We start from the raw sequence: 16,006 nt of genomic DNA on the forward strand, positions 1-16,006 counted from the left end.
CTGGCTCCAGAGATGATCTGAGCTGTCTTCCCATCATCCCGCCAGCCTCGCCCCTCCAGTCCCCTCCCCTGGCTCACACACAGCCTCCTGCATTATTGATGTCCGGTGGAGTCGGGATAGCTGGGCGGGTGCCAGGGCCTTGGGCACTGCTGCAGGACCTGTGTGGACCTCACATGCTCTGGGCCACCTCCCGTCCTGCCCACAGCATCTCCACCAGTCCAGCCCCCCTCCTCTCTGGATGAGTGTTGATTCTCAGAAGTCTCTGGCATTACAATACTAGAAAGAGGATGGAAAGGCTTTGGGGCTATGCATGTTCAGGTGGGGGATCCTCAGAGAGGCTTGGTGAGTGGAGGAGACACAGACAAAAATGGAGGCTATCTGAAGCCTCAGTTTGCCCTTGCAGAAAACGGGAGCCTAAGTACTAGGGGCTATGGAGAGTAATTGGTAGGGAGTTGGGTAAAGGAGTTGGGGTACGTAAATGTTTCTACAGAAGATGAGCTGAGATCTTGCTTGCCCTGTCTCCAATTCCCTTTGTCCTTTGCTTGGAGCTTCTTCCTTTCCTCCCCTCCCTGCTTAACCCCTAGACACTTCCAGGGAGTCCCCACTCCCTGAGAAAGTTCCAAGTTTCCTGGAGGCCAAGAGTGTGTACCCAAGGTGGGGCTCAGCAGATTTTTCCTGGTGCACTTGTGGCTGGAGGGGAGGGCTTGGGTAGGAGGCATCCATGGTGGGACAGGTGAGAGGCCTTAGCCCTGAGGGGCTGGGGTTAGGAAGATGCCTGTAGAGCCTGAACTAATTTGGTTTCTGTCTTCCACAAGGGTCCCCTCAGGACAAGGTGACACCCTTCCCCTTCTGTACAGGGAGTGGCCACTCCCTTCTCCATGGACTTCCAAGACAGGGACACTCCCTCCTTGGCCGAGAGTACTCAGTCCGCAAAGCTCAGCAGCACCCAACAGGTCTCTGGGGGGGAGAGGAAACAGTGGGAGCTTGACCCAAAATGGGAGGGTGGCTGTGGTGGCCTCATCAGCCACCTGCCCCCTCCTGCCCTCTCTGCCCTGGACTGCAGGCCTCGGAGCTCTGGGAAGTAGTGGAGGAGCCTCGGGGCAGGCTGGAGGCAGAGGGTATCATGCCAGAGAGGCAGGAAGGCCACCTGCTTAAGAAGAGGAAGTGGCCTCTGAAGGGCTGGCACAAGGTAGGGTGAGCAGGGCCAGGGGAGGAGCCTGCCATGGGGGTGGGATGGGAATGGTGGGGGAGGCGGCTGCTGTCCTGTATGGGGTGTTTATGTTCAAGAAGAAAACTATGTCTTGTGGTTCTTCTCTCCCCCACACCCTTTCCTCTCGGCCTCCTGGGCGCCTGCTCCCGTGGGTGACATCACAGAGATACTTTGTGCTCGAGGATGGAGTCCTACACTATGCAACTACTCGGCAAGACGTGAGTCAGGACCATGGCTCGGAGCTCAGGGGGACTCTGGCCCTAGGATACGCCTGGCCTCTGTTTTCTTATCTCTGAGATGGAGACAGTGCAACTTGGCTTTTACAGAGTTGTAGGAAGCTTTATTGTCCTTGTCCCCACATGCATGCTGGGAACAAGGAACTGAGCCTAGACACCTGACTTCTCTCAGAGCAACTCAGCCTTGCAGATAGATTCCTGGGGGTGGAGACATTCCCTTTGCTCTTCATCTTTCCAGAGCTTGGGAAGTGACTTGACATAGCAGGTGTTTCATACACAGTATTGTGATTGACAAGTTTCTACTAATACTATGACTTGGGAATCAGGGTGGACCTGCTGCCTGACCTCAGGGACATGGTGCCTCATGGCTCAGGGAGCCCCAAACTAGCCTAGTGTTCTTCCTTATCAACTCCCCACCCCAGATCACCAAGGGGAAGCTCCATGGCTCCATTGATGTCCGTCTGTCTGTCATGTCTATCAACAAAAAGGCCCAACGCATTGACCTTGACACTGAAGACAACATATACCACCTCAAGGTGATATCCTGGGAGCCAGGAAATGTGGCTTGGCCCCTAGCCTATAGGAAATGGGACATTCAGGAGAGAGGTTGGGGCTGAGAGGACCTGTGGGTTGGCCCTGAGTTTGACAAGAAGGGAGTTCCATCTAGTAAAAGTCAATGGCAGCGAACCCATTACTGTGGTTGGTATATGACCAGGCACAGAGCTGAGGGTTCAGCAGGGGGTTCTACACAAGCTGGGGGCTCTGTCCAAGCTGGGGGCTCTGTACTAGCTGGGAGCTGTGGGCGAGGCCCTACTTGCTTGGGTACCAGAATCCTGACTTCTCATCCCTGGAAGGCAGTCCTTTTCCTCCTCCTGCAGATCAAATCCCAGGACCTCTTCCAGAGCTGGGTGGCTCAGCTGCGTGCCCACCGCCTGGCCCAGCGCCTGGACATGCCTCGAGGCTCGCTGCCCAGCACCACTCACAGGAAGGTCAGATGGGCCTTTTGGGGTGGGGACAGGTGAAATAGTCATCAGGGCTTGGGGAAACTGTAAGATCTAGGGAGGCAGGCACCAGCCTTCCTGACCTCAGCTTACCCCATAGGCTGCTTGTGGCCAGCTTCCAACAGTGAGTGGTACCTCAACGCTACCTGGCGTGGGACCTCGGGAGAAGGTGTCTTCTTGGCTGAGGAACACCGACGGGCTAGACCGCTGCTCCCATGGTGAGGGGCAGACCCATAATGTCAGGTCTGAGTGTATCAGCAGTCACCAAGGGGGCACGTGACCCCTGTGCCTGCCTTTGGGGAGCTGCTGTCAGAAGGAAGAGACATAGCTTCTGCCTCTAAGCTGATATGTTGGTTCAGGCCTTGCCCTGGGATCCTGAGTGTTACAGAGGAGGTTGGGGCTAGGGCCCTCATCCGGGGACCAAGACTCAAGTGAAAGAAGCCCCTAGATCCAACCAAGGAGCTGGGAGAACTCTGGGGAATGGAGCCAGGGGTGAGGTGTGCTCGAGAATCATGGTCCCTGCAATAGGGGTATGATACTGACCTGGGAGAGGAAAGTGGTGAGAGGGACAAAGGATACCCTGGGTCTGTGTGAGATTGGGGAGTTAAGTAAGGTGGGATCTGGAACTGGAGGGGAGATTTAGCTGTTGGGTGCTGCTGGGAAACCAGGAGAGGCTGAACTCAGGGGTAGGCCCTGGGAACTGCACAGGCTTCTGAGTGGGGAAAGATTTCTGTGGCTGCTGGGTGAAGTCTTTGGAAGAGGAAGAAAGCTGAAGGAGAGATTTTAGGGTGCCCTGGTTCATGCTGGGAGAAATTTCCTCTTTCGCTGTCTCCCCAGAGCTCTCCGAGTGTCAGGGGAAACTCCAGGAACTACACAGACTCCTGCAGAGCCTGGAGTCCCTGCACAGGATCCCCTCAGCCCCCGTCATCCCCACTCACCAGGTGAGGCGCTGAGGCAGAACCTGCCTCCAACTGTCTCCTCTGAGGTCTGCGCTCCTCCCTGCTGCTTATCTGGGATGTGTGTGTGTCCACACCGCTGTGTCACTGTGATTTCCTGAGAGCCACCACCTGACCTGTTGCCTCTGTGCCCCTTGTCCAGACTCCCCCTCAGGCAGCTCCTTCCTTCTGTGCTCCTACACCTCCTGCCATGCTGTCTGCCCCTGTGTTCCTTTGGGGTGTCTCTTGTCCCTGACCTCTCCTGCCTCCTCTGGGGCTGTCTGTCTCTCACTGAGGCTTTGTTGGGTGCTGCCCCTTCCCCCCACCTTGAGAGTGAAACACTTGACTTGCCAGGCCTCTGTGACAACTGAGAGACCCAAGAAGGGGAAACGGACCAGTCGCATGTGGTGCACACAGAGCTTCGCCAAGGACGACACCATTGGACGGGTGAGGTGGGGCCTGCGCCCCAAGTTGCTGGGGAGGAGGTGCTCTGAAGGAGGATGACCCCTTCTGAGTGTCACCTTTCCTTCCAGGTTGGTCGTCTCCATGGCTCTGTTCCAAACCTGTCTCGCTACCTGGAGTCCCGGGATCCCTCAGGCCCTCGTGGGCTGCCACCCCCGGACTACGCCCATCTGCAGCGCAGTTTCTGGGCCCTGGCCCAGAAAGGTGAGTGAGTGAGTGCTGGAGGGGCAGTGAAGACTTGCAAGAAAGAGAGGGAGCGAATCTGATGGCCCACCATGTCTCCTCAGTGCACAGCTCCCTCAGCAGCGTGCTGGCCGCCCTCACCGCTGAACGGGACAGACTGAGGGACCTGCCTCCAGGCTCTGAGCTCTCAAGGATGGGGGTGAGGTTGGGGAACAGGGCGGTGCTGAGAGTGAAGGCTGGAGGCACAAGACTGTGCAGACCTGGCCTAAAGTGGGGGAGGCCTGTCTTGTTACCTTGTCCCCTCACCTCTCCCTGCAGGTCACTGAAGCCTCAGCTGGTCAGAGGCGCCTCCATTCATTGTCCATCTCCTCAGACACCACTGCAGACTCCTTTAGTTCCCTCAACCCCGAGGAGGTGAGGAGCCAGTGGGCCAATTCTCATAGGCCTTCTTTCTGAATATTGACTGGAAGGGGAGGGGACACCTTTGGTAAGGGATAAGCACTTAAGCAGAGTCCACAAATCCCAGCTCCACCCTCTTTGCACAGTATTTTCACCTCCACAACAGCATTTAGCTCAGTCTTCAGCTAATTTGCTTCATGCTTTTTCCTTCTATTTTTTTTGGTTTTCCATTCCTCATAGGATCTTTATTTTAATTTTTAATATACAATTTATTGTTGCTGTTGAGAATATATACAGTAAAATTCACACCAATTCAATATTTTTTTAGTGACATAGATAACATTCTTCAAGTTGTACATACTGCCATTCTTATCTTCCCTTTCTGAGATAGTCCTTCCCTATGAGGACTCATTGTTCCTTGAGGTTTCTATCTAATCTCTGGAGTTTCTGTTGTTAATTGATATCATGTAGATAGGGCTTAAACTAGCACAATGCCCAAGACAAACATTATTTACGAGTCAAGGTCCTGTTTTTTGGTCTTAAGAAGCTGCCATGGAATTTTTTTGTTTAATGTTTGAAGATGATCTCAGGGCAATAATTTCAGGGATTCATTTAGCTCCAGAAAATCTAATTTCCTTGAAAATTTTAAATTCTGTCCTATCTTCCCCCTTTTGATAAGTACAAATTTGACTAACAAGTTATAAGTACAACATGCTTTTAGTTCTAATTTAGAAGTCTAATAGCCATTTGTTCTTATGTTTAAGTTAATATTTAAAGAAATAGGCTCAAATAATCTAGTGGGTGGGCCCAAACCCCTGTAGTGTTCTAGCATAAACCCCTAGGGTTAGAAGTTCTGACTCCAGGCTTCTACAGCAAGCCAGCTTTGAGATTGTGAACCTCACTGTCCTCATTTAAAAAATGGGGGTAATATGGGTAATCACTAGACCCACCTTGTCAGGTGGTTGTGAAGACTGAATGAGTTCATTCATGCAGAGGGCTTGGAGTGGACTCAGCCAGTGCTCTGAAAGGTCACATCCACGGAACCTGCGTCCTCTTGCTCTCAGGCCAGCGTTCCTTTTACTACCCTTCATCCCCACTCTGCTCCCTTTGCCTCTTCCTCTTGTGCACCGGATGGTGCCTCACTTGCAGTGGTAAAGGGTGTGTTGTCCACTGAGGAGAACTGCCAGGCAGGAGAGCTTCTCGACTCTCCTGACACAGCCCCATACCCTTCTGTTTCCCACAGCAAGAAGCTCTATACATGAAGGGGCGGGAGCTGACCCCCCAGCTGTCCCAGAGCAGCGTCCTGTCCCTTGCCGATTCCCACACAGAGTTCTTTGATGCCTGTGAGGTCCTTCTCTCTGCCAGCTCTTCTGAAAATGAGGTGAGGAAGGAAGCCGCGAGAGGGAAGGGACCTGGGAATACAGAATGGGGTTCAGAGGGACTAAAATCTCTAGGGTCCTGAGTCCTTTTTAACTGCCTCAGCTGCTGTCCCTGGGAACATGTCCAGACCTGCTGGGCCTGGGAGGCCCTGCCCAGAGTCTCCCAGCTTGACAGGCTTTATTCCCACTGGTCCCTCTAGAAACTGCTGCCTCAACCCAAACCCAGTCATCTGTGGTCTTGCTTGTACCTCAGTACTCCACAAAGCCCAAGTCTCAATGTCTCTTCTCTTGGTCCTGCTAAGTCCCTCTTCTCATCAGTTGTAGGCCCGAGCCCTCCTCTCACAGGGTGGCCCGGCAGGCCTATATAGGGGCCATGTCTCAGGGCTTAGAGCCTCCAGATATGTTCTCTTCACCTTTTCACCAAAGAGCTAGCTGGGTAGATTCTTTCCAGGCCCTGGGCACTGCTGCCCAAAGAGCACAGTCTGCCCGGCCTGTCATCTGTCCTGGCCCAGGCCTCAGAGGAGGAGGAGTCGTGTACCAGTGAAATCACCACCAGTCTGTCCGAGGAGGTGCTGGACCTCAGGGGAGCCGAGCGCTGTCAGAAAGGTGCCAGCCAGGCGTGGACAGTGGGGGCTGGAGGTGGCCAAGAAAGGTGGCGCTGCCTTTGGCCCAGGCCCCAGGGGAGGCAACCCCTTGTGGGTTTGGGTGCTGACTCCACGGGTTACCCTAGAGATAAAGAAGGTGTGAGTTGGGTCCCAGGCTCAGGGTTAGGCTTTGGTGTGAGCCTTTGTCCTGGGAGTCCGGAGTCCTGTGGGGCAATCCCAGGAAACCACGTGTTAGCTGCGTGGCCTTGGATATGCATCTGGCTCTTGAAGTCTGTTTCCCCATCTGTAAAATGGGTAGAATAATCAACATGTTGACACCTGTTTTTGTGTTTACAAGCGGGCACAGGAAGCCAGAGTGGGGACTTGAGGATACCTCCTGGGACATGGGATTCTGGCAGTGGGGACTGTCCTCTCAAGTCCCCGGGGTAGCTGGTCCTGAAGGCAGGGCCTGGGACTGTGTACCTCCGGGAGCACCTCCGGAGGTCTAGAGGCAGCCCGGCCTGGACTGGCTGTGGGGGCTTGTCTGGGGTGCTCGTGTCCAGACGAAGAGTGACGAGCTGGGTGGGGGGCCCCAGGGGGATGTATTCCAGTGAGAGCTGTGGGGCCACCCCGCCGCCGCTGCCTGCCTGCAGCCAGCGGGCCCGGGGCCGACGTGAGTCTGTGGAACATCTTACGCAACAACATCGGCAAGGACCTGTCCAAGGTGTCGATGCCCGTGCAGCTCAACGAGCCACTCAACACACTGCAGCGGCTCTGTGAGGAGCTCGAGTACAGCAGCCTTCTGGACCAGGCCAGCTGCATCACTGACCCCTGCGAGCGCATGGTACGTGCCCCCTGCCTCCAGGAAAGCCTGGCTGGGCCGTTCCTGCACTGAAGGTCCACCTGAGATTCCCCGACCCTGTTCTTGGCCCTCCTTCTCTGAGCCATCCCCCTGACCAGTGGCGTCCTCCCTGTCCCTCTCCATGCAGGTGTATGTTGCAGCCTTCGCTGTCTCTGCCTATTCCTCCACGTACCACCGAGCGGGCTGTAAACCTTTCAACCCCGTCCTGGGGGAGACCTACGAGTGTGAGCGGCCTGACCGAGGCTTCCGCTTCATCAGTGAGCAGGTGGGGGCCCAGGAGCCAAGGGCTGGCTCATAGGTCAGGGAAGGGAGGCAACGTTTTGATCTTTGTTGTTGTTATGTGCCATCAAGCCGACTGCAACTCAGTACCTTACGCACAACAGCTCTGAACCTTGCCCTGTCCTCAGCCATCCTCCTCATCTCCGGCACAGTTGACCTAATTGTCACAGTCACTGTGTCAATCTATCTCACTGAGGGACACCCCTCTCTGGACAGTATGCCCGAAGACATTTTATAATAATTAAGTGTTGCCAATTCTACAGATTAGCTCAGAGTTTTTCTTTTCTCCCCTGATAATTGAGTGCACTATCCGTTAAGACCTGCCTTTTACATCTAGTGAGGAGAATCTATGAGGAGATGCTGGAGACCAGGGCAGCCATGGTGTGGGGGTGGAAATGCAGGGCAGCCTGCTCTGAGCCAGGCTCTGTGCCAGGTGCTGGGGAAGTGAGGCCTCTGTGCTAGGAACCCCTACTTAGTGTCCAAGCAGAACTGTGGAACAGAGAATTACTGTACCAACATGCCCTCAGGGAAGCTTTTGGGAAGTGATTAAACTTCCAGGAAAGGCATGTTCTAGGGCTGAGGTTGGAGTTAAGTCTTGCAGAATGAAGTCTTGCAGAACTGGCCAGAAGCTAGGGGCTGGAAAAGAGGACTGACTATCCCAAAAGAACTGCCAAAAGGACAAACAAGTCTGCCTAGCAGGAAGGGTAACCCAGGTGCTCGTTAGAGGCAAGGATGATGCAACGTCATCTCACATACTTCAGGCGTGCTGTCAGGAGGGAGCAGTCCTTGGAAATAGATACCATGCAGGGAAAGGTGGAGGGTCAGCGAGAGAGAAGATGACCTTCAACAAGATGCGTTGACACAGTGACTGTAGCACTGAGCTCGAGCTTATTAGAAATGGTGAGGGACAGCACAGGACAGGGCACGTTCGGATCTGTTGGTCCTAGAGTTGCTCTGAATTGCAGTTGGCTTGACAGCGCCTAAGAATACGGGCTGAGGGGAGGGTAAGGTGTATGTGTACACATAGGAGAGTCGGATGCTCCAGACAGGAGGGAGGAATGGGGAGGAGGGAGATTGAGAAGAGTTAGAGATGCAGCTGAAGGAGGCGGTGGGGCCAGATCCTGAGCAGGCTGTGTGTGAAGGTGGGGAGGTAGTTGTTTTTGGTTTGTTTTTTATCCTGAAGGCCTTGGAGAGTCCCTGGAGAGTGAGAGGTTCACTTAACAGAGAACACTCAAGGCAGCCTGTGGGAACGGGGAGGAGAGGCCATTAGGAGGCTGTTTCAGTCACTGCTGTGAGAGCAGTGAGGACCTGCCCTTAGACCAAGGCCTTGGGGTTGGATGGACTTGGATTCGAGGGCGAGTCACGTGTTACCCTTAGAGCGTTCATGATCGATGGGACAAGCTTATATAAAGAAGTGGGAGAAAGTGGCTCAGGAGAGAGAGCAGGCTGGGGTGGCCTCAGGCTTCTGGATGAGTGGGTGGTAGCAGTTTCCTTTAGCAAGATAGAGAGTATATGAAGAAAGTATTTGAATTAGGGAGACGTGTCCACGTGGGGTTGACTTTCCAAGGGAGGAGTTCATAGGCCCTGATGTCTGGGGCCCTGGAGCGCCTCAGGAACTCTGGGTGGAGGTAAGGTTAGGTGGTGGAAGGAGTCATGGACTCCCTCACACGGGAACATCTGAGGAGGAGGTCCAGACAGAAGGTGGGGAGAGTGAGTGAGAAGAGCACCCCAAAGAGGAGCATTCCCATCAAAGGGTGAGAGGGAGGGAAGATGGTTCTATGGACTTAGCCCCTGGCGACTGGGAGTATCATTGGCTTCCCGGGGTTTACTGGGCATGTGGAAGGATATGAAGAGAAAATAAGTAAAGAAAAATGCAGATTATTGCAAACGACTTTTAATAATGAGGAAAAGAGAGAGAGAGGGTGACAGGTCGAGGGGGGACTAAAGAGTGACTAGTGTCATTGTCATTTAGTCTTTAAATATTTTTGAAAACTTGACGCTGGTCAGTGGTGTGCACAGTGGAAAAGAATCCCCCTCCCACCCTGGCTGGGGCTATTGCGGCCAGTTTCTGTGGCTCCTCCCGGAGATGTTTATGCATATTCATGTCAAGATGGGCATGTGTAAAAAGGGGAGGTTTACTATTTTTTACGAGAGAAGAAATGGGAAGTATTTCTATTCGAGGGAAAGAGAATTGTAGAGGGAGAGCCTAAAGGTTCAGAAGGGAGAGAGTGGTGGAGGAGTGAGGGGCCTGTGGCCAGGGAGGAAGAGGAGAGGAACCTGACCAGGTGGCAGAGGTGGGAGGGGAGGCCGGAAGCAGGAGGAGGTGTCTCTCCCCTTCTGTTTCTCTGTGGTTGTCGGGGGATGTGGTTTAAAGGTGATAGAGCCTTTTGGGAATGGGCAAGACCTGGGCCCAGATACAGACACTGTGTGGAATAAGACGTTCATATGTGAGTGTGTGTGCACGCGTGCATGCTCATGGGCCTGTGTGGTTTGCCGGAAGGAGCGGGTACTTCTATTTGAGCTGAAGTTCATTTGCCCAGGGGCAGACATGGAAGAAGTGGGGGCTAAGAATTTCAGGGGTGAGTGGTTGGAAGAAGGTGGCCAGAGTGATAGGCCCAGGTTGGGAGGGAAGGACAGGAAGCTAGGATGAGGCTAACAGGCTTTGAAAAAGCAGAGCAGTCGGGGAGCTGGGAGTCTAGGCTAAAGCTGAGCATTTGGAGAGAGGCAAGGAAGGTCAGCTGTGGGATGAAATTCTAGATGTGCGGAGACAAGTTTTCCAGGGGCGAAAGGCTGCAAGGAGAGGTCGTGGTGAGGGAGGCGGGAGGGTGGGTACAGGCAGGACTGCAGTCTGATTGGGGGGTGTCCATAGGCCAGAGCAGGGGTTCGGGAGGGCAGCACAGACAAGCTGGTGGGAGGGCTCCAGAGGAATGGATGAGAAAGGTGTGGGGTCCTGTGAGAAGAAGATAACTGGTGGGGTAGAAGCTGGCTGTAGCCAAGGAGGTGGAAGAGAGACCTAGTTTGCAGTGGCACTGAGGATGACTGCTGGTAAGGTTTTTGTGGGATAATGAGAATCAGGAACAGACCCTGTGGAGCTCGGAGACAGTCTCTAGAGAATGTTTTCTCTGTTCACCAAGGTCTCTCACCACCCCCCCATCTCAGCGTGCCATGCAGAATCTGAAAATTTCGTCTTCTGGCAAGGTAAGGAGTTGGGGTGGGTGGATCCAGGGCTCAGGGCACATAGAGGAAAGGGAACTCCCTTATCTTTGCTGTTCCCTCCCCCTCCTCCAATCCCATCTCCAGATATGAAGTGGAAGAACAAGTTCTGGGGCAAATCCCTGGAGATCGTGCCGGTGGGGACAGTCAACGTCAGCCTGCCCAGGTGGGTATCCTGAGCTCCCAGCAGCCAGCCCCAGCTTCTGGGTGATGGGGAGGGGACAGCTGGGCTGCAGGGACAGGCTCAAAAGATCTGGTCTGAGGCTGACGAGGGTGGAGGCAGAGTCTGCACACTGTACATTTGTTTTCACAGTTCGCATTGTTATTTGTTGCCACCAAGTCGATTCCGACTCCTGGCGACTCCATGTGTGCAGAGTGGAACTGCTCCATAGGCTGTGACCCTTAGGGAGATGTTTGCCTGGATTGGTTCCAGGGCCCCTGTGGGTGGGTTTGAACCACTAGTCTTTTGGCCCAAAATCCAGCACTTAACCGTTTGTACCATCCTATGTTTATGGCATGTGGCAGCAAACAAAGGTGAAATTCTTAGTGTGATCAAGTTGGTCACATGATTTGGTGGCTTTGAATTTTTGGAGCATGAGTCATGGGATGCATTCAATACACATGCGCACCCAACACAGACAGAGAGAAACCTAGATTGATTCCAGGATTAATGGGTCACAAACCACATTTGAGAACATCTAGCTCCTTTTACAGGTTTCAGGGACTGAGACTAGAGAGAAAAAGGAGCTTAGGCTGCAGATTACAGGAAATAGCTAGAAGTCAACAGAAGGGATGAGGGAGAGATGGAATTCGAAGTCAGAGTCTTTAAGTGGAAGTGGTTTTGCCACTTAATAACAGTCATGCCAGCCAAAAAAAGGCTGATGCCTCAGAGCGTCAAGTCTGCTCATCAGAGAAATAAAACCAGAACCAACTAAACCCGCTTCCGTCAAGTTGAATTTGCCGCCATGACAAACCTCCCTGAGGCTTCCAAGGCTGTATGTCTCAGGGGGAGATACTGCCTCCTCTTTCACCTGCTGGTGGATTCGAACTGCTGTCCTTTTGGGTAGCAGCCTAACACTTAACCTACTATATCACCAGGACTCATTTCAATTAAATAAGAGTAATAAATAATATCCAATATAAGTGAGGATTAGACAGGATAATATATTTGAATGCATCTACCATGGTCCCTGGCACCCATGGGAGATACCATATTTGTGATTTTCTTCCTATACCTTAGGCATGAGTAGATGTGGAAATGAATGTGAATTTTGTGTGTTTTGGGAATTGTACTCAGCTCTACGGCTATAAGTCATCCTTCATGGACCTTGAGTTCTTTCCACAATCTCACATGACCTCTCCCCAGCTCAGGGTCGCAGTTTGGTCCCCAGGATTGGCCCACTGCCCTCCATGCCCTTTTTCTCCCAGGTTTGGAGACCACTTTGAGTGGAACAAGGTGACCTCCTGCATCCACAACATCCTGAGTGGCCAGCGCTGGATTGAGCACTACGGGGAGGTGCTGATCCGGAACACCCAGGACAGTTCCTGCCACTGCAAGATCACCTTCTGCAAGGTGGGCATGCCACTCAGAGCACTGCCCGCAGCAGCCTCCGCCGCTGGAGGTCACCTGGATGGAGAGGAAGCACCTCCCTAAGCTTCCTTATCCCCCACCCCAGGCCAAGTACTGGAGCTCCAACATCCATGAGGTGCAGGGGGCCGTGTTCAGCCGGAGTGGCCGTGTCCTCCACCGGCTCTTTGGGAAATGGAACGAGGGGCTATACCGGGGACCCCCACCGGGTGGTCAGTGCATCTGGAAACCCAGTAAGTGGGGCTGTCGGGGAGGCAGGGCAGGAAAAGGACAGCTAAGGCACAGTCCACCTGCCCCAGCCCCGTGCCTTCCCCCTCAGACTCCATGCCCCCAGACCATGAACGCAACTTCGGCTTCACTCAGTTTGCCTTGGAGCTGAATGAACTAACGACAGAGCTGAAGCGGTCACTGCCCTCCACTGACACGCGGCTTCGCCCAGACCAGAGGTCAGTGCTAGGCCGGGGCCGCCTAGAGCCACTCTGTTCCCTGGCTCCCTCCTCCACGGAGCTGGGACTGTGCCCTTCCTTCCGTGTGTTGCCTCTGGGAAATAGGGCCTGTTTAGGGGATAGAGATGGCAAAAGCTTTGACTTTGGGAGCATCTCAGGGTTCATGCTTCTGCTGACTGCAGTCTGGATCCTCAGGTACCTGGAGGAGGGGAACATACAAGCCGCCGAGGCACAGAAGAGAAGGATTGAGCAGCTTCAGCGAGACAGACGCAAAGTGATGGAGGAGAACAACATCATCCACCAGGCTCGCTTCTTCAGGTGCCTCTGTCTCCCTCTCCTCTTTGACTCCTTCCTGTTACAAGTGCGGACATCACAGCATGATGCTCACCTCCCCTTTCAATCCTGTTCTCCTCCCCTCACCCCCAGGCGGCAAATAGACAGCAGCGGGAAGGAGTGGTGGGTCACCAACAATACGTACTGGAGGCTGCGGGCTGAGCCGGGCTATGGGAACCTGGATGGGGCTGTGCTCTGGTAGCCCCGGCCCCAGGGGCAGGAGGCTCAGCTCCACTTCCTCCTGCCTCCACCTCCCACCACAGACAACAGCATGGGCAAGGCCAGGCTCCCTCGCTCTCACTGCCCTGGAAACCAGGGGGCGGCCCTGACTCTGGCCCTGCCTCCCCTCCGCTGGCTGGAGGGGCTGCATCCCAGCCCAGCCCCCTCCTGGGGCTTAGGGTGGGAGGTAGGATTTGTGCTTCCCCTTCTTTGCCCCAGTCAACCAGCATGTAAGACCCTCTTGCTATGTCATCCCCTGCTCACCCCTTTGGGGTGCTTGGGGGGAGAATCTAGGCTTCCCCAAATCCGTTCCCCGTTTCAGTGCCTTCCTAAGACACAGGGGACCCCGTGATGTTCCCCAGGCTTCCTGTGCCCAGGGATCTGGATGGGCTGTGAGGCTGGAGTGTGCAAAGGAGAGGAGCTGGCCTTTTCTTCCACCCCTGCCCCTGCCATGTCACCAGCACCTCGTCCCCTTGCCCTGGCCTGATGGGGTCTCATCCAGCTCCCTTAGTGGGTGCCTGGCAGTCCCTGTTATCTTACCGTATCCCTGTCCAAAACTTCAAGTCACCTGCAGCTTTCAGCTCCCCAAACTCAAGGGGCAACCTTCAGCCTCAGCTGTGGATGAGGCTTCTCTAAGAGCAGGGAGCAGCGGGCTCAGACCCACCAGGAGGGAGTGGGTGCATTTGAGAGTGTGCGTGTGTATGTGTGTGTGCATATGTGTGTGCGCGCCCCAGGTCCTGCTCGCGGGCGAGCAGGGTTCCTCAGTGTAGCAGGGACGCCCCTGCTGGATGTCCACCACCTTTGCTGCTCATTTTCTCAGTCTGGCTCTGACTAAGGTGAAATGCTCTGACATTCCAAGCTCCAATAAAGACTGTCCCAGACTTTGGCCTGTGCTCATTTGTTTAAAAACATGTGTTCTCAAGCTCAGTTAAAAGCCTGCAGCCACCCACGTGTGTAAGCTAAAACCCACGATCATCCCCACTCTTCCTTAATCTCACATGCTGTCACTTCGACCTCAGCTGTCTTTCAGCTCTGGCTCCTCCTCTCCCTTTCATTTGACCTACACTGGGCACTTAGCAGCCCTTGCCTGGACCATTGCAGTGGCCTCCCAGCCAGCCACCAATCACGTCCATTGCAATGCTGGATTTTAGGATGATATTTTAAAAGAGGAAACAGACTACCTCATGCCTACTTAAATACATCCACTTCTTCCAAGTGTCTAGGGGAACAATCTAAACTTCAGCCAAACATGGACATACACACTGTATACGGTCCATGGTCCCTTCTCAGATACTCAGTGCTATTGGCCGACCCCTCAAACAATGACCACCGAGAATTGTCTCCTCCAGAGATCACTGACTGTTCAAATCTCAACTCTGCTAGTTTGGGAGCGTGTGGTCAAGTTGCCTTTCTGTCCCTAGACCTTCCTTCATTTGACTTGTGTCTTATACATTAACGCATAGGAACTCAGCTTCTTTCATTAGTTCTCAGCGCACCACCTCCAGCACTCCAAAGTCCTCCACAACAGTCTGGTGGGCACCCCAAGAGGAAATGGTGGTCAGGCATAGAGAAAAGAAAAGTGAGAGGAGTTGGGGAGGCAAGAGCAGTGGAGTGGAGAAGAGCAGAAGGAGCTGGCATGTCCCTTCCAATCTTAGATCTTTTTTCTTCCTGCTCCCCCAGCCCCGTGGGGAAGAGTGGGGGGTCCACGATTTCACAGTTTATTTACAGAGGGTGTTACAGTGAAAGATAGCACTTGCCTTGACACCACTGATCAGAAATAACCTATTCCAGAAAAAGCCGAAGCCTGCACATACTCAGGATCTTTAAAAAAAAAAAGTGTACTGCCTCACCCTCCTCTTCTGCCTGTTTCACTCAGGACACCAGAACTTGACTGGCCAGTGCTTGTGATCAGTCCTTTTTAGAGGGCGTCCTGTGGTTCCAGCATGGGCAGAGAAAGGAAAGGCTTAGCACTGTTTCCCCAGGATCCTTTGACCGTCCATGGTTAGGGACGACAGCACAGATTTCAGAGACCCATCGTCCAGCCAGGTACTTGTCCAGTAACCTGATTCTGGTGGTGGTTGTTAGGTGCTATTAACTTCACTACAACTCACATCACCCCTGTGAGCAACAGCTCTGAAGCTTCTTCCTCTATCATGTGCCATCCTAACAATCTCGGATGTGTTTGAGGCCGTTGTTACAGTCACAGTGTCAGTCCATCTCGTTGGGGGTTTTCCTCTCCTTCTCTGACCCTTTACCACACTCAGCATGATGGGGTTTTTCCCCCACAGAATCGGCCCTTCCTGACAGCATGCCTAAAGTACATGAGATGAAAGGTCACCTTCCTTGCTTCTAAGACACATCCTGGGACAAAGGTGGAGGGGTGGCTTGTAGGGAGGAAAATGTGCAACAGTGAATGAATGGAAATCCAAATTTTCTGTAAACTCTCATTAAGATATCAAATATTTTTTAAAAAGAGAACCATCTTGGTTGCACTTTTTGACTGTATATGTGATAATGCTCTCCTCCAACACCACTCAGAAGCATCGATTCTTCTTCTGTCATCCTTATTCATTATACAACTTTCAGATGCAGAAGAAGTAATGGAAAAGGCTTTAGCTTGGATCAGGTGCAGCTTAGTCCTTAAACTGACATCATTGCTCTTTAGCACTTCGGAGAG

At 53.4% G+C, this 16,006-nt stretch overlaps 1 protein-coding gene across 1 annotated transcript; it reads left to right on the forward strand.

Moving 5' to 3' along the window:
• The first annotated feature begins 878 nt into the window (after positions 1-878).
• OSBPL7 (oxysterol binding protein-like 7) lies at positions 879-13,312 on the forward strand. Its single transcript, XM_006889357.1, has 22 exons — positions 879-953; positions 1,064-1,189; positions 1,375-1,428; positions 1,869-1,982; positions 2,325-2,435; positions 2,548-2,665; positions 3,285-3,388; positions 3,737-3,829; positions 3,916-4,048; positions 4,132-4,226; positions 4,346-4,441; positions 5,670-5,807; positions 6,318-6,411; positions 6,986-7,233; positions 7,379-7,516; positions 10,665-10,728; positions 10,831-10,909; positions 12,172-12,316; positions 12,420-12,564; positions 12,651-12,777; positions 12,973-13,095; positions 13,204-13,312. Exons 1-22 carry the CDS (start codon positions 879-881, stop codon positions 13,310-13,312), a joined length of 2,529 nt encoding a protein of 842 aa, XP_006889419.1.
• The last annotated feature ends 2,694 nt before the right edge of the window (positions 13,313-16,006 follow it).

This window comes from Elephantulus edwardii, unplaced genomic scaffold (genome assembly GCF_000299155.1).
Source record: "Elephantulus edwardii isolate Elephantulus edwardi_28Jun2011 unplaced genomic scaffold, EleEdw1.0 scaffold00077, whole genome shotgun sequence".
Lineage (NCBI taxonomy): Eukaryota > Metazoa > Chordata > Mammalia > Macroscelidea > Macroscelididae > Elephantulus > Elephantulus edwardii.

Excerpts from the sequence above, each read along its gene's own strand:
- OSBPL7 (XM_006889357.1), top strand. The coding sequence starts at position 879 with ATGGACTTCCAAGACAGGGACACTCCCTCCTTGGCCGAGAGTACTCAG. Across the intron at positions 1,190-1,374 it reads CTCTGAAGGGCTGGCACAAG|AGATACTTTGTGCTCGAGGA; the intron begins GTAGGGTGAGCA and ends GTGACATCACAG. Across the intron at positions 6,412-6,985 it reads AGCCGAGCGCTGTCAGAAAG|GGGGATGTATTCCAGTGAGA; the intron begins GTGCCAGCCAGG and ends GGGGGGCCCCAG.